At 39.3% G+C, this 17,958-nt stretch overlaps 1 protein-coding gene across 1 annotated transcript in view; it reads left to right on the top strand.

Annotated features, from left to right (window-relative positions):
• Window positions 1-17,958, top strand: part of AFG2A (AFG2 AAA ATPase homolog A) — a 163,047-nt gene that overhangs the window by 39,064 nt on the left and 106,025 nt on the right. The window contains exon 14 of the mRNA XM_057377170.1: window positions 8,160-8,286. Within this exon, the coding sequence (XP_057233153.1) occupies window positions 8,160-8,286 (127 nt within the window). The remainder of the gene's footprint in view (window positions 1-8,159; window positions 8,287-17,958) is intronic.

Raw genomic sequence — 17,958 nt, 5'->3', positions numbered from 1 at the left:
GAACCTGCAGCACAAAAGATGGTAGAAGGTTAGAAGTGTCACTGTGAGGTCTGAGGAGAAGAAATGATTGAGAAAGGAAAAGCTTCTGCAGTCATGCACCAGGAGAGGAGAGCCGTGTGATACACCGAGCCTTTCCCACTGCTCTGTGGCTCTGATAAGCATTTGCTTCCACAAACAGATTATGATTTTTCTTTTCTTTCCCTATACTTTTGAAACACGCTGTTAGGACTTTTTGTGGGACGGATTGCACTGAAGCAGGGCTGGTCCRGATACAGTGGAGTGTGAGCAGCAAAGTTTGCCTCGAAGTAATCCCGTGCCGGTACAAAGCTTGGGAATCTTTACAAATTGCACAGCTGCAGAGAGTTATGGGTATTTGTTACCMCTCGCTATCCTGAGCATGGAAAACCTAATTCTTCTGGCCATTAGRGGTTGCCAAGAGGGAAATGGCTTGGTAATTAGACTTGAAAGTGATGAATGAACATGGGCCTGTGGAAATGCAGTGCAGACAGTCTGTTTGCTGAACTTCAGAAATCTCCGTGCTTTGGAAATGGGACATTGTTTATACAAGTAGGATTTTTAGGATTTTTGGGCTAGAGACATCCTTTTCTTGTTTTTCAGAAGCAAAGCATTTCCCCTTTAACTACAAGTCTGTAATGTAAGATGGGAAGTGCTGTAGACTGCTGTAAAAGCCAGTCTATTTTCCAAGGGGGAGAAAAAAAAAGGAAAGGCCTGAAATCAGTACCTTGCATTTGATTTGTGGAGGCCAAAAGCTGGTAGATAAACATTGCTAACCTTTTCAGAGTGAGGGCAGAAGTGACAAACTGAAGCATCTTTCATACCWATTTTCTTAAACTGCAACATGATGATGCTTTTTTTGGGAAAGATATGCTGTCCATGTGTGCAGTGGAGAGGATAGACAGGTTCCTAATCCACAATTTAAAATTCACAGAAGCTCTGAAAGATATACTATTTTCACTTCAGGTATTAAAAAATTTGCAGTCTCAAGTTTTGGAGCTGTCGGGCTTCTAGAGGATGCTGTGAAGAACAGCAGCTTCTCTTCTGTACTGTGCCACCTGTGCCTTGARTAGGGATGGTGATAAATCTCTTTTTAAACTAAGATACCTTTCTAGAATATTTTAGCACATATTTATTTATACTCTACACTTGAACTTATCATTATATTTTAGTACCTGTGCAGATTCCCTGGTGCAGTGCACAGCCTCTGTCATGAAGGAGGTCAGTGTATTGCGTCCACTAATGAAACCCTGGCTGGACCCTGCAGGGATACAGCAAGGTGACATTAGGTAGTGTAGAGGTTCTTGGCAGAAATCCACCTTGCACAAGGTAAATTAGCAGTAGTGAGGATGGAGATGTCATTGTCACTATCATATTTCTCGTGCAAAGGGAGAACATGAAGGAAGTATATCTGGAAGAAATGGTTTCCTTCTGCCATGAATGTTGTGAGGGACCCAATTCTTGTCCAGCTAGTTTCTGGCTTCTGTTGGCACTGATGGTGTCCATGATTTGGGGAACATCAGCTTATTCCCTGTGATATCTGAACTGTGTCTGCACRTGATGGAGAATTGAGGCATTTAAAACTTTCATGACAGCTATATATGGATTCTTTAAAGTTTTGGAATTTGGTATCCAGACAAATAATATCTGGGGAAAAAAGCTGCATGCATAGTGCCAGGTTTTTATTTTAGGCCTAGCAAGAAGTGGTGAAAGAGGAAAGTTTTGAAAGAATTTTATGGCTTGTAATTGGTTTTGGAAGAGCAATTTTAACAAATAGTGTTACCCACAGTTTGTGTGTGTATATACCATATATGTCTGCAGTCCCTTTAATTTAAAACTAAACTTAGTGCTTTTGGCTAGCAAGGATCCTTTATCACTGTGTGGTTTTGAATCTGTATTTCTTCCTTTTTTTTTTACAAACCCCAATAATGTGTAACTTTTCAGCCTGCTTTATAATTCAGATATTTGAAGTCAACAGAGMCTTTTGTTTGCATCAGTGAAAGTAGGACTGGATCCATAAACCCTTTTCTTGAAGTCCATCATTTTAATGATATGTAGGAAGAACATAATTGTAACTAAAGTTTATGAACAGTGGACCTATTATACGTAAATGTTATTGTAATGAAATAAAATTCAGTCTAGTTAGTTACTTCTAGATCTATAATACTTCCCACTTAAACTCTGTGTGCTTTCCTGGTACACACAAGGTTTAAACTTGATTAACTTCCATGAATGCAGASAGGAGAAATGCTGAGAAAAACAGAATGAAAGGAAGTGGAAAATCTRCTCTGTGTCAGGTGTGTGCTTGGTTTGGGGTTGCTTTTTTATTTTGTTTTTTTGAGGCAACATCAGTGTTACCAGAATAGGAGAACTCATGATGTTAGCATCCTTCCTGTGTCAGTCAGACAGTGCCAGGGCCAGCTGAAAGTGGGGTCTAATGTCCATCTTTCATGAATGTGCACCTGGAATTAGCTGCAAGTGGATGGAAATGGGYGATGATCACCACCTAGGCACTCAGGGTTTTGGAGATGTGCTTTGGAGGGCCCTCTGGAAGAAAGCTTGTTGATTCCAAACCTGTCTCACATTGGCTTCTTTCTTCCTTTTCTCTCCTTTCATTGTGTTTTGTATTTTGGGGCCTATTTCATTAACTTTTGGAAGCTGCAATTATGAGAAATTTAGGCAAGTGGAAGGWTCATCTTGCAGGCTTTTTCTTATCACACAGGCAGGAAAATGCCCTGCCATGAGGAATGCTTCTTATTTGAGCACTGAAGGGACTCGTGTGCTAGTTTGTGCTTTGGGGGTTGTTCTTTGTTTTGTTTTGTTTTTTTTTTTTCATGAATGGTGAAACTATATAAGTGATAATATAAAAGATTTGTGTCCTGTATATCTTTCTTGGGCTTTTTAAGAATATCCAGGCCTGTAGTGTTTGTAGTGGTCTGAATAATGGCCATGGAAGTTGTACAATTCATGTGAAACAAATTAACAGAAGTAAATTTGGGCCAGTGTTTTAATATTGGACAAGCCTGCTTTTTCTAATGGGCATGGCAGTGTCCATTTTGCTGTACAGAATGCCCCAGTGATAGAATTTTTGCACAAAATTTGATACCTGGAACCATCCTGCAGTTATTGTCTTTCTGGTAATGCTATTGGAGTGGATTATTTTAATTTTTTATTTTCCAAATRCTGTGGAAAAGCTTAACCTGCCAAAGCTGTATTTCACCTGAGTTTGTGAGGGAGGGCAATAAAAGAGTGTGACAGTTAATTACGATCGCAGCATTGAAAAGCTGGGCTTGGCAGGTGCTCCTTGCTGACAGGTTCCCCCTGCAAAKCCCTGACAGAAATGTCAGACTCAATAAAAATCCTTCAGGCTGTGTGAGCGAGGCGGCTCTCGCGTGGGAGTCTGCTGGCAGGGGGCTCCTGTATTTCAGGAACCTTTTACCTCAGTGGTTCACAGAGAGGTGCAGAGTCCTGCCAGGAAGGTCTATTTCAACCTGTTTAAATTTTTTTGATACTGAACATTTTGTCATGTCAATGAGTTTTACATTTGTTTTGATATTAAATTATTTCCAGAGGTTTCAGTGAAAGGGTTATTTGAGATGATACCACGTCCACAAGTATTTTTAAAACCTATAAATTATGATTGCAATTCTTTTGTTAGAGGGGGGAAAAATAATAAAGGCAGTTTTTATCCGTATGTAAATCTTGCCTGATGGGATGTTTTGGAAGAGAAGGTGGGCTGGAGTCCTTTCTCACAAAACCTGCATTATAGATTTCAGCTATGTGGGGATTAATCTGTCTGCAGTAATTTATCCTGGATACTTCTCCTGAGGTATGCCTCCTCCTGAGGTAGGGTCAGCTGTGCAGGAGGGTCCTCCCTGCTGCTTTTGCAGCCTCACAGTTGCTGCTGTGATTTTAACAGTTCTCAAAGTGTTATTGTGTGAAGATTTCCTGCGTTTCCATATCTACAATTTAGCAGTATGATTAAATTAAGGTCCTGATTCTGGAGCCGAAGTGTTCAGACAGGCCTCAGTGCCATTGGAGTTGGTGGTGGGGTGGAGATTTATTGTTTTTCCTCACAAGATTTAAGTGGTGTTGGAGATTTAAATATTTTTTTCAGTGGAAATGACATCTGGTATTGGAAAGCCTGTGAAGTATTTTTTCAGAAGCATTGTAGCTGGTCAGGTGATGCAAATGTATGTTTGCTTTAGCTTGCAGTGGTGATGCTCACCAAATTTCATTGTGGGATGAAATTGTAGTGACTGCGTTCTCAGACTGTTTTTAGTTTTGAAATATTAAAAAAATCTCTTAGAAGAAGGTAGGGGGAAGGAAAGGAAATTAAATAAGTAAAAATGTACAAAACAAGAAGTTGCTGTAAAAGAAACTCCTATATAGCAGGAAGGGTAACAGATTTAATGTGATTTCATACATCTGGTTATGTCTGGAAACAAAATCTTCTTGGCTTGAAGATCTATATAAGTTTGTGAACTGTATGTACTCTATGGTGCAGTGATAGGATCAGGCTGTGGTTGCTTTTATATCCCCTGGAAGAAGTATGAGAGTGGTTTAWGGTGTCCAGGGGGAAATTTCAGTGCCCACGGATACATGAATCCAGCTGGCTTGGATAAGGCCAGGGGAGATAGAAATAAAAGGTGTGGAGAGCTCTCTCCTGCTATATTGATTTTGGAGCCAGTGCTTGTGATCTCTAAGATCTCTCAGACAAAKGCAGAGTTAATTCAGATTAATTGCAAGTCTTTGGTGAACTGTAGAATGCATGATTTCTTCTGCCAAAATGTGTATTGGGAATACTCTTTTAGCCAAAGTAAAATACCAAAATACCAATACCCTGTCATATTCACAGTGAATAGTCTGCCTTAATCCATGGAAAGTGCTACCTGACAACTTCAGGAGTCTTCTCTGATGATCAAGCCAAGTGCCTGGGCCGGAGTGCGCTTGTGCTTGGTCTGAGACCGGTGGGACGCTTGGATTGGCTGGGATATCACATAGAGGAGGATATCTGGCTCTAACTGATATAATGACCTTCTCTGCCTTTAAAAACTTCATTGGGGATTGTAAATAAAGAGGGGCTGGCAAAAAATTAAAGTAACACATAGCCTGATATATTTCATTAGGGCAAAACAAGCGGTGACTTGAAATTCTCAGGCAGGCTCCTCTTTGCTCACACGTTTTTTATTTCGAAGGTATTTCTGGTTGGGGCACGGCTCCTGCATGCACACACCCGTGCACACATGGCCCTGCGTGGATTATGTGAGGGGCTTAGCTCTGGCTGCCTGGATTTGCAGGCAGCGTGTTGACAGGAAATTAGTTTGTACCAGGACGTGCCTTTGGAGGACTATTTCCAGGCAGTCGTGATGATGACATCAACGTGTGGAGGTCAGGTGGAGGAGCGGGGGGAGGCMAGGCAGCCCCTTGGCTGGAAGTTGGTTTTGGCAGTGCCTCTGTGGGACTGGAGGGTTAATCATGATTTGTTTCTCTGGCTGYTGTTTGCGTCAAAACTCTGGGCAGCCTTAATGAGCGCTGCCTGTGTTAATTTGAAACTCTTGCTGGGAAACCATGGGAAAATGGAAAATCGCATCCTTCTGTGTCACCCCTCGGAGCGCACCGTGTGGCTCTGAGGCAGCTCTGAGCAGCTGGGAAAGAGATATCTCCCTGTGCCTGCCTGGGATTTTTATAGGGTGTCCTRTTAAGCCAGAAGCTAATTTATTGTAGACTCTGTGCTAAAAGTGGTGCATCGTGTGGCAGCTTWGTGAACTATGTAAATAAAAGCACTGACATTAGAAATCCGTGGTGTCAGGACCCAGACAGCTCTTCACTTGATAATGCTTTTATTGTTCACATTTTTTGCATGCATGGGCTTAAAATTATTGCCTTCACTTTTAAGAGATAATAATTAAAGCCCCTAATAATATCCTGGAAGCCCTGCTCATTGTTTGACCATCAGTGATTGCCTAACTGCAATTTTCTGATGATGCCCTAAGTGCATGAAAGTCTTTGCAATGTGCGTTCCCCAATGGGGATTTTCTTGAGAATAAACACTTCTTTAATGTGTTATGGGGTTGGTTTTTTTGCAGTCTGAAGCKTGTAAGAGAACTGTTTATACTGGGGAAAGATGTAATATCTGTTCTAGCCACCTCTCTCTAAAATGAAATTTATATTTATTTTTTAGAGGAAACAAAAGTTTAGCATCTCCTCCCAAATCTTCTAGCTTCAGATCTTCTTATATAACGTTAACATTTTGGTCCCAGTCTTATAATTTTTTTTTTTTCTCGTTGCTTAGCATTTTCTTTTACTGAGTCTGTTGGGTATAAAGGGGAATAAAACTCTTGCAAGATGGGAGGCCTGGATCTCTACTGAGACTAGCTAAGGTTACAAAGTTGATTTTAATTTCCTTTAAGCAGTGTGTCCTTCCAAAAGCATTTGCTATCCATGTCCAGCACCTGAAGTGTTTTATCACACTCAGCCCTCCATAAGTCAGTGGGACTGTGACCGATGGGTCTGTTAGAAATGCTCAGATRTCACCAGGGAATTTCCAGTGTGGCTGCAGAAACCCCAAAAGCTGACAACCAGGTAACSCAAGTTCCTTCCTCTAATATTTCTTAGCAACCTGAACACTCTCTTAGCCAACATTTATTATAGCTTGTTAAAGATGTTTTCCAGACTAGGTGTCATAAGTTARCTGTTTTGCACTGGAAAATTGCAGAACCAGTTGTAGGCTAGGAAAGTCAGGGAATTTGTTTGGAGGAGAGCTGTACAACAGTGACAGTTGCTGTGGCTCTGGGACATCAGTGTGGTTGCAGGCAGGCTGRTGGTGGGTGGCAGTGCTGCAGCAACATATGTATGTAATAATTCTGCAACTGTATTTGTGCATTCTGTGTCTGATGGAAATAAGTGGAACACTTGAGTTTTAATATATTTAGTATTTTTATTTTTGAAAATGAAAATGAAAATATTTTTATTTTTGAAAATCAGGATGATCATACTGCACTTCTGTGTGTGTGTGGAGGTGCCTGTATATCTGTATAAAAACTTAAGAGAACTTTTGGAAAAGCACTTTTAAAAGCTTTGAGATTAAAAAGTTATCTTAATCCTATATAGATTTGGCTTTGTTTTGAATATCAATATATTTTTGCTTCTTAATGTGACATTTATAGAGAGATCCAGAAGAACTGGAGAGATTCGTTTTATTTAATGGTAATAAATTAATTTTATGTAATTGAAAAGAGCCTATTTAAGGGTAGAGAAGCGAAACCTTCCCTTGTGCAGCAGAGCAAGGAATAGCCCTGGAAAAGCAGTTACTTTGATGAGAGATGATGGAGGTGTGTGCCTCCCATCCACAGGAGATGGTTGTGTTGGAAAYAGAGAGGTTTTAGTGCGTGCCAAGACCAGGATTCCCAGTTTCTGGCAAAGGAGGATAAAACTCATATTTTTGGTGCAATCTCCAGCTGYTGTCTCTAGCCTGCTTCAGTATCCCTGTCCTGTTTTAGCAGAGGGAATATTTAATGCCTTGTCTGCTTCAGTTTTCACATGTTGGTGATTTCAAAACTGGATTTTTCAGGTTTTTCAGTGTTGGGTTTTTTTTCTTGGTATCTGGAAAATGAGCTGAGTTCAAGGACTGGCAGTGCAATTATGAGGCAGTTGGTCAACACTCAATTTATTCTCATGTGATGGAGGGAACATAAAAATGTAGAGCAACTCTGCAAAACACATAATTGCCYAATTTCTAATACTGCATAGGGTGAGCTCTCACTTGGATGGTGCTAAAAATGAAAGCTTATCTGTCTCGTAAAGAAGCTGCATTAATTTAGTTTACTTAAAAATGTTTATTCCAGATATCCACACTGTATTAAGTTCTTTACAACCTCCATAGCAGGGCAGTAAGTAAAAAAACCCCAAATCTCAGTTGCTTTGCTGAATACCAAGAAAATCTGTGGAACTCAAATTCTCTGATTTGGTTTTACTCACTTCATATCACTGATACTGTTTCAGAGATTGGAGGTGAAAATAAATATCGTGAAGAATTAAGGCAAGAAGGTGCATTGCTGTAAGCTGGGAAGAATAGCTTTTCCTTTCTCTAATTTCTAGGAAGGGAGGGCTAATGCTGTGACTTTTTTTTTTCTGTTAATCAGCTCTTCAGGTGCTGGAAATGTAGCAGACCGTGTCTTGGCACAGTTGCTGACGGAAATGGATGGGATAGAACAGCTGAAGGACGTGACAATTTTGGCAGCTACGAACAGACCGGACATGATAGACAAGGTACAAATAGATGCACTGTTCATGTTTATAATTCATTATTTTGGTATAATTGCATCCTCTTATACTCTCCAAACTGTTGTCTGAYCAATTTAATGATAAAGTGTACAAGTTTGAAAATGAAGACAAGGCAGAGGAATGGTWTATGTGCCTCACTTTTCTCCCCCTCTACAGAACTTCTAACAGGAAAAAAAATGGTTTTATGGTAGCCTTAAATATCTGTTTCCTAGAAGAAATTTTCCTTAAATCAAGCTGTCAAACTGCTGCTGTGGTTTTTGCTTCTGTTGTGTTTGTTTATGCAGGAGTTTGCTGGAGTTCRTTGGTTTCATTAGTTACTTCCTTTCAAGGATTAAATGTCTCAGCTATTCGGTTTCCAACTGTAAACAAGGCAATTTCTCCTCAGATCCTGCAGCAGCTCTGCTAGCATGACAGGAATATCCCAAGTTTGCAAAATCTGGAGGRTTGTAACACTTACTGCAGAAAACCACCAAGCACAAAGCCAGCCCAGCAGCCCTCTAGAAAATCCACTTTGAAACCATCTACCACTGCTGTGTCTTCTCACAGCTAAATGTAGTAGACAGATCAGTCTGAAGTTATTTCCTTTAAAGTATGTTTTGTAGTGTTGGTAAGGTTCTTTATTCCATAGCTTTTCGCCTTAAAAACATTAATGAATTTGATGACAAGTTAATGAATTTAGTTTTTATTATCTTTTTAGAGTTTCTTAAGTTTCTTAAAGGATTCTCACATTTTAAGTTGTTTGTCTTGGAGCATTCAGGCATAAATATATATATGAAATGTTACACTTAARGTATGGTTTGTATGCACATAAAGTCTTGAGAAAAAACCTTGCATTTTGGCTCCAGAACACAGCCTCTTCCCTTTTGAACTGAAGGAAGCCACACAACTGATGGAGACCTGATTAAGGCTTACTTGTACATTTATCTGTGAGCCTGCCATGGCAAAGAAGAGCTAGCAACAAAAGATAATAAAACTCAGTAGTGAAAAGTGTGCTTATTCAAAATGCCARCTTTAAAGATTTCACCTGTCAGATTGATTTTGTTTTTCTTTGGTGGCTGTTCTTTGGGTCAGACTAAGCTGGATTTGAACACTCTGTTGAACAAAAGGGAAATTTCCTTCTGAGTCAGTTCAACATTGTACTGTGTTGTCTGCATCACCACCTGGGAATTCAGTTCTCTGTCATTGTCCCTTTTTCTGATTTCTCCTGGGTGCGCAGTGAATGCTACTTTCTCATATTTTAGGATACATTTGAAATACTGGCAGTATTGGAACAGAACTACTATGTGTTAAGGGTGCCACCTTGCAATACAGAGAACTTTTGCATAGAACTTAAGTTACTATATACTGTACCGACATCACTGATGCAAATCCAGACCACTGGACTGAAAGTTTTTATTTTGATATGATGAATAAAAATTTAATGTCTTCTGTACATAAGACTTTTATGGGACTGGTGGACTTCTGAAAATGAACAACACAGTTTTGTCATCTGGACCAGACAGGCTTTACCAGGTCACCATTTCCTCCTGGGTCCATGCAATGTTTTCATAATGTGAGTTGTACTTTCTCCTTTCCCTGGAAGAAAAAAGATTGACACCAGAAAGCACTTGTATTTCACTAATGGTAAACCTTTCAGTGGGGGCTTTTAGTTTACTCTGTGATTGGTGATCCCTTTCAKAAGGTAAGATTTTGTTAAATTAATATTTTATGTGAAAATGATCAGTTTTATATGACAATAAGTGGGCATCCTGTTTTTATAGGTATGTATGGTGACTATATTTTTTAATGCACAAGCTTCACACATGCTTTAAAATTGCAAGGTAGTCTGTGTTCTCTACTTTTTTTGTGACTATTCTTTAGGTTTTCAAAGCAAGAAATTCTTGAGCAATGTGTGTTTTCTAAGTTTATATGCCTGCAAAATTGATAACAATCCATCCAGCATCTTAATTTATGTGGCTCCCGCTTAACTGKCAATTATGTGATGATTAATCTCTTGTAATTTGCAAACAGCATGTCGGGATATCAAATGTAAGGGTATTCCCAGAGCCTAGTGCACTTCATTATCCCTGCAAACACTGAAATACGTTGCTTTCAGATAGTGAATAGATTTGAGTCAGACTTTATAAAAAATTGTGTGCAGTGATGAACTTGTTTTGACTTGTCACAGATGTCTATTAATAACGTATTTCTCTAATCTGTCATAATTTTATTGAAGTATTATTGCAGCCTGAAGTTGTGTCTCATTTATGTCTCAGCTATGTTGCATCTCATTCATGTGATGCTGAAGAGACTTTGGAATAGTTTATTTTTTTGAAGGAATATAAACCCAGCACGTACTGTTTTCAGCCATGTATGGTACAGAAAGTGATTTCTCTTGGAAGGGAAATATTCTGGAACAAGATGTTCTGAACATTCTTTGAAAGTGATACAAAAAACAAAACACTCTGAGTCAGTAGTAGTAAAATCTTTCCTTTTATTCTTCATTCTATAAGCAGAATTGATGAGCAATAACTGGAAAAACTGCCTTCTGGTTTTGGTGACTTAACCCCTCAAGAGTGATTTTTCATGCCTAAAATATGTAGCAGTAACTTTATGGAGCTGCTTATGATTCAAAGCCTGTTTGTATTTTCCTATGCATCAGTTGTCCTAATGAGAGATCACTCGTCCCCACATAAAATATTTTAAACCCTGTGTATAAAWTGTTCTGCTTCAAATGAAGCGTTCTGTCCAGACATACATGTGAACAAGGTGTGTTCAAACAAACATATTTTCAGGTGTGGTCTGACAGATTTCCATTGAAGAAAACCCATACTAACTCATCAGGATTTGTGTGTTCTGTGTTTTCTCAGTGGAACCTGTTTTCCTGGTCTTTTAGTATGRGACACACTTCTGGTGTGAGAAGGAATTGCTATCATTACCTACCATGCAGGTATCTTTATTTTCCCCGTCTTAAACAACTTTCAAACTCCTTAAGCCAGCATACATCAGGGAAAAATGGAGATTGTCAGCTCCCCAGGGACCTTGGTGAATGGTTCAGCACAGGGAGCAAGATGCACGTTGCTGCAGCATTGGATGTTTTTACCTCCTGCTGGGTCAAATTTGAATGTCAAACACATTAGGTGTGATGTAAAACATGAGGCGCTGAGTGAAGGGATGGCCCGTGGTACAGGCTGACATCCTGGTGCTCCTGACAGCTTCACTTCTCCTTATCTTGGGGTGCAGAAAAGAAATATCCTCAAATATGCTATTTGCATAAGAATGACAGGATGTGATAGGACAAATGAAGATTAATGGGAAGCTGTGCTGTCAGCATTGCCCATTGTCTCAAGATTGATGATGGTCTGGATTTTGTCTGCATTCATGGGCTTCAGTATAGTTTCAACTAGAAGCTGTCCTGGTACCAGAATACTGAAGAGCTGAACCTTTACAAATGCTTTGTTAGCACAGGAGGGCAGTGSTTGGCTCCCCATTTCCAAGTATCCTGCTTGTTGCTATGCAAACATGTGTTTTGCATATTGTGCCAGTCCAGGGGATTTTTCCTGCCTCCTTTTGCATGTTTATTTTGCTTTTTATAAAACTTCCTGCTCCCTAGTCTTCCTCCTTACTTTTTTYCTCTTCCATCACCTGCAAGTTTTGCTGCTCCTTATGTAAGCTTTGTTGACTTCGTTCTGTTAACCACTAGGTTTGAATTCAGATTATTTAGTTTAAGAGTCACGTGGATAATGCTGAGTTTTCTCTTCTGGTTGCATGAGCAAAATAAAACAACTGCAGCTGATATTCTTCCTAGTAACTGCCAAGCATGAGGAAAGGGAATAAAACTCCCTTCCCCCATGATTCACTTGGATTTGAAGGAGTCTTCGGGCAGAGAAACCAAGCAGAGGTTTATCAAATTGATCTGCCCCTCAAATGTTGATTACTATGTAGTAATGGGACAATCTTAATTTAAAGTGGYTTGTTTTGATGAAAATAAAAAATGCGTGATAGAACCATTTGGCAGAAKCAGTAAAGAAATTATAATTTCTTGCCTGCAGCAAAGTGAATAATCTTTTCTCTTTAAAAACATCAAAGTTCAGTGTTTCTGAAGGCTTATGGAAGAAATTCAAATATTTAAGTTTGCAGTTTTGCAAGTTAAAAGGAATAGGAAAGAATCTTGYGCACTTAATTCATTATTGTCTGGAAATGGATATGTGCTGTTACAAAGCAGGTGATGCAGTCAGATGCAGTGGCACAATATTACCTCAATACCAGATAATATATTCTCCTATTTACATATTTGTCTATTTGTGATTTCTGTTTCGGCCAGATAAATCTCACTAAAGGTTTTTCCTGTGTTACAGCTTTGACTTGGTAGGATTTCCCCTTTAAGGAAAGGGGGATGAGTTTCTTGCTGTCATTTCTCAGCAGTGCAGATTTCATCCAGATTTGGAGGACAGGGGAGCTCTTCCTCTCTGTTGTATACTTGTGATGCAGTATTTCAGAGTAGGAATTGAAGTCTGGGAATGCAGTTGCCATGTCTCTCCACACTGCTGTACCATTAATTATTATTTTTTTACTTTAAATGCTGAAATGCCTCTCTGCTTGTCAAAGGACACTCCTCATACTCTTGTAAAGCCCTGGGATTAAAAACAGAGAGTGAGATTTTGTGAGTCTCCTTTTCAGTCAGCCAGCACCTAGAGCACTTACATCATCTTGCCAGGTGCAAGTATGGCTCTTTGAAATAACAGAAGATGTGGGATTTCTTTTGAAGACAAAATTGTTCTGGAGCATATAATAAATTTTCAGAAAATGAAGCTTTAGGGAAAAATAATATCAAACTACATGACATTGAAAAGAGGATCTGATATTCTAAAATACTTTAGAAATTTTGGCACCATCACATTTTCCATCAATTGGTTTTCTCTGGTATGTGTTTGAGTTTTTCCTCTTAATTTTCTTAAGCCTGCAAGCTGACTGGGGCAAAGAGGTGCTCTGGAAAGTTTCTCACATGTTCAGATTTATTAATATCATACCTTTACACTTTAGGGTGATTAGAAGCTTACTAAGTTTATTTTTTTAAAGAGTAAAATGAAATTATTTAAAAGTTTTTACATGTTCTTTTCACCTGCCAAACTGAAATGGCTGAATAGACCCAGTTGATGAGCAGTGCTGTTTGCTGGCCGAGGTTTTTAAGGTGCTGAGACCTCCAGACTTTGAGGTTTGATTACATAGTGAATCCTTTAGTCCCTAAAGAGCCTGACCACTCTTAGTATGCAGAGGTGGTTTTGGGGTTTGTACATACATATTTGTATCTCTTTAAGTCAAGGAATASGTTTTAAGATTCACCTGAATCTGCCTTTCTCCCTTCCCTTCCCCCCACATCCTTCCCCACAGATGAAAACTTTGTTTTCTCATGAGCACAGCAAATAAAATGTTTCCAGGTGTGCAAAAGTGATTTTTGTTTCCAGCTATTCGATTGTCAGAGTGTGGAGRGCTGAGTAGTAAATCAGCCTTAAGGCTGCTGTGGTTTTATAAAACAAAATCTTAGTGGTGACAGCTGAAGAGCACAGTGACTTTTTCACTCAAGATTTATTACTTGCCTGAAAAGAAAGGTTGGAGGGAAAACTTGCTGGGCTGCATATTTTCTCCTTTAGCAGATATACTATAAGGCCAGGACAAGTTGGCTTTATTTTGTCTGTGAAAACATGCATCCAAACAATGTATGTAGAAATAAAAAAGTTTTACTTCAAATAGAACAGAAAAGTCAATATACCTTCTCTTGTTCTTTGTAGCGGAAAGCATTCCTTGCGTTGGCTCAATCGTGTGTTTTAGCATCACTAATACTTTATTATAAACTTCTCTGCAGCACATGCCAGAAAATTTGCTCRAAGGTATCAGTGTGTATTTCTTTCATTTGGAAAAGTAGAGAGGTAGAAAGGTAAAGGCCAAGGGCCAAAGTTTACCTTTGTTCTTACTTAGACCTCCTTCCTGCAGGTCACTGAGTCCAGATAAGGTACACAGGGTGCTAGCCAGCCTGTGGACAAAGTGGGGACTTGGAAAGGCTTTCAGATTMATGTGTGTTGTGTAAATGCCATCCTAGTTCACTGAGTCTGTGTAACCCACAACCGTCTATAACTGTAATACCAGRTATGGGTTTGGGGTTGTTTTTTGTTTCATTGCTTTTATGTGTACAGGTTTGTTTTTTTTTTAACAATGACACTGTTTTTGTAAGATAACATGGGAATATATTGGGGTAAAATGAATAATGCCTCTGAAAATGGTGTACTTGTAAGCAATACATTTAGGCTGGGTGTAAATTCCTCAGTGTTGGGATAGGTCAAGTCTATTGTTGATGTAGGTTTAGTGACAAAGCAAACAACTTTATCTACAGAAGTAACACTAATTWTATGAGTACGTGTAATGTACCTGTACAGCAACTTCTGTCTGCTAAAACTTGCGTGTGTACTTATAACAGTCTGGGTTCTCACTTGCTACTTGAATTACTTGTAAACGGCATATGTGGTGGTAACCTGCTCATTTTAAATCCTTTCAATTGACTCTTCCCACTTTGTGTCAGTGTTTGGGTCGTGCAGGGGATGGGTACAGCTGAGCATCTCCCCAGAGTTGTGTGTCTTGGCTCTGTTCCAGGGGAGCATCCTCAGGAGGTGTCAGGGCCATGGTGCTTTTTGGGAATAACTGGGCTTTATGGCAGAAAAGCAAAGTGCAGCAAGTCATAATCCATAAGCAGTGGGCTGGATAGCATGAACCTTGGTTATATTTAATTAGCTACATTAGGGTAGTGCTAACAGTTAAAGACAAGACATTCCAAACAGCCTGCGGTTTTAAATATTTATGGAAGTGATGCTGGAAGGGACGTAAGYGTAGTACTGAGAGCTGCAGAAGCTYAGGGAAGGGCTACAGTTACGGTATTTACAATATTTGGACTGTAGCTACAGACAAGTGACTTGATTTGCCCCTGGTATTTTGCCCAGCTTTCCTCTTTGTGGATGCAAAATGCACAATATTTATCCAGCTTTTTGTGTCTGCTATATTAAAATAGCATGGAGGATGTTGTGTTTGTTGAGTGCTCACAAGTGGTGAACTGGCATGGGTAAGATTGTATGTACAGYATTCATTCATCTTCTGCATGTGCATCATAATGCAGTCTTTATTTACGTTAATTAAAGATGTGTTATGCATGATTAATTAARTTATATTCATTTGGAAAATTATTTTTGCAAATCATTATGAGTGCCTCTACTTTAATTACCTTAATACTCACATTTCCTTGCTTTTGARTGCTCTGATTTACCCTGTTTAAAATCAGATGAACCATCACTAGTTTCTGGGGGGAATAATCAGGTTACATCATTTTGTGTCATACTGAAATCTTCGTGATTRTCAGCAGTACAGGACCCTCTGCTCTGCCACAGAAAACTTGTTAACTTGAAATAGGCGATAAACTGCCGACATTCAACTCCTTTGCTGGATTTTTTGTGGGGTCTACTGTGCAGGAATGGGATCTTTACCTGTTACCCAGGATATTTTTTGACAAAAATAGAAGTGCTTTGTCCCAGTGTCCAGGCYCTTCGTTTTCAGTATGTTCACTCTTCATATCAGGCTTTTCTTTCTGGTGTCTTCTTTCTCCTCCTGCTGCTTGACCGTATTCAACCTCCGGTAAGGGAAGAGGTCATTTCCCAGTTGTCATTTTGGGAGCTGAGATCCAGCATGGCCTGCAGGCTCCTTGAGCCTTGATAGGATCAGTCTTTGAGTGGCAAAAATTGGAAAATGTGTCCACAAAATGTCAAGAAGCCTCACAAAGCTTTTTTCAAATTGAGATGTTTCAAGTCCTAATGTGGATAAGTCTCAAGACCTCTCTCCAAAAGGCTAGGTTGAAATAGTTTTATTTTTATTAATTTTTAAGGATTGTAAATAAAGTGACRTTTTTCCTGGTCTCCTTCTCATGCAACGGCTGAAATGTTTTGACTGGAGCATTGCAAAACAAATCAGTCCAAGGCAGCCAGCCAGCTTGAAAGGACAAGAAGGTCAAAGCTCGGAATAGCATAGGCTACTAAATGGATTATTTTATAATATAAAATGTTGAGTGACTTCTATATTAACTGTTGATAGTTATCTCTCCCCTAATAGGGTAGGGARCTGTTCCAGTAAAAAGGGAAGCTGTGCTGAAATAGAAGGCCCAGCATTGCACATTTCACTGGTTTAGTGTCAGTCAGAACCAAGGGCAGCTTAGGAGGATGTGGTAGCCAATGTGCAGTGTCACTATTTGGTTGTACACTTAGGGATTGTGACCTTTTCACTTCTTGTTTTAGGTTTAGGAAACCTCTGAACCTCAGAGCCTTATAGTGAGCAAGCTGGAATATGGTCAAGCTGTTTACATTAGAAAAGAATTCTAAAGAGCTGCCGAATTTAGGGATTTATTTCTCACTAAAAATGTTARTAATCTTTTACTTAAGGTTCTTTGTGGATATTAGATGCCATCATTAGTCCTTTCAGTTGTCAGGACCATTTCTTCKTGAWATTTCTRTGGGTAGAAGGAAAAATAGGAGATSMCAGGCAGAATTTCCAATAGCTGATTTTTAATTTTTTTTTATTGTGTTAAAGGAGATCCACCTTTACATTCTATTTGCTCCATCAGTGATGAAGGCTGGATGTCTTGCTCATGTGATGTACATACTTTTAGGGATAAATAAAAATACCGTTCATGTGCAGTACATATAACAGTGAAAGATAATAGCTTTATTCAGGAAAAAACAGATTCTTTCTGTAAGATCATTTTTATTAAAAACCAGTTCTTAATATCAGGCTAAATGCAGTACTATAATAATACAGCACAGGAGGRAAGGGGACAATCTGGASGTGACTGATKAATAATATATTATTTCATAAGCTGYGTGGAAGGATTGATGTGCACTCARGTGTGARGCTGGGGCTTTCCATGTCCATGTGAGATGTTAACATCTCCTGTGAACAGTGCAAACTTGGGTGGATGACTGCTTAGGTCACTGAATACCTCAGGGTTGCRTTTGTATAACAACAAAATTTTGGGTTTTGTTTGAGGTTGTGCATGGTTAGATGTACAGGCAGCTGTAAGAGTCGGCTCAGAGTCAGGACAGTTCTCAGTGTTTTTTGGGATAACCTGGAAAAACACGTAAATGACAAGGTGATGAGAGCAAAGRGTTTGAAAGTTAAATGAGTATTTTGATTGAGTGGTGCCAGGCAGTGCTCAGCTTTTCTGGACATTCGAAGTGACTGCTCCTTTTGGGGGTTATATCTGTWACCTGTGCTTACTTAGTGGAGGAATTTAATTGAAGAGGGTGTAGTCACTTCTTCCTTTGTTTTAAATRTAAGTGTGTTCCCTCCATGGCAAATTAAGCTTTGTGCTACACAGCAGCATATAACAAGGATACGTGCTTTGAACACCCTTTACACCAATATTCTGATTGCTGTCTACAGCATCTTCTTGTTCCTAGTCAGATGCTGGAAAAGATGATTTTGGGAGCTGCCCTTTTGTTTTGTTGATCATGTGATACTGTTCTGTGCAGAATGAAAGGAGAGTCAATTGTTCCTAAACAGAAACTGTTTCATGCCTTTGATCATCCTTGCTGCCCTCCTCTGAACCYCTTCCAGATCTATTTGGAGAGAAGGGGATCAAGACTGCAT

This window comes from Malurus melanocephalus, unplaced genomic scaffold, assembly GCF_030028575.1.
Source record: "Malurus melanocephalus ecotype Western Australia unplaced genomic scaffold, MMel_1.1 scaffold_304, whole genome shotgun sequence".
Lineage (NCBI taxonomy): Eukaryota > Metazoa > Chordata > Aves > Passeriformes > Maluridae > Malurus > Malurus melanocephalus.
Note: the sequence above shows the minus strand (reverse complement) of the source record. Positions and strands in the feature narration are given on the sequence as shown.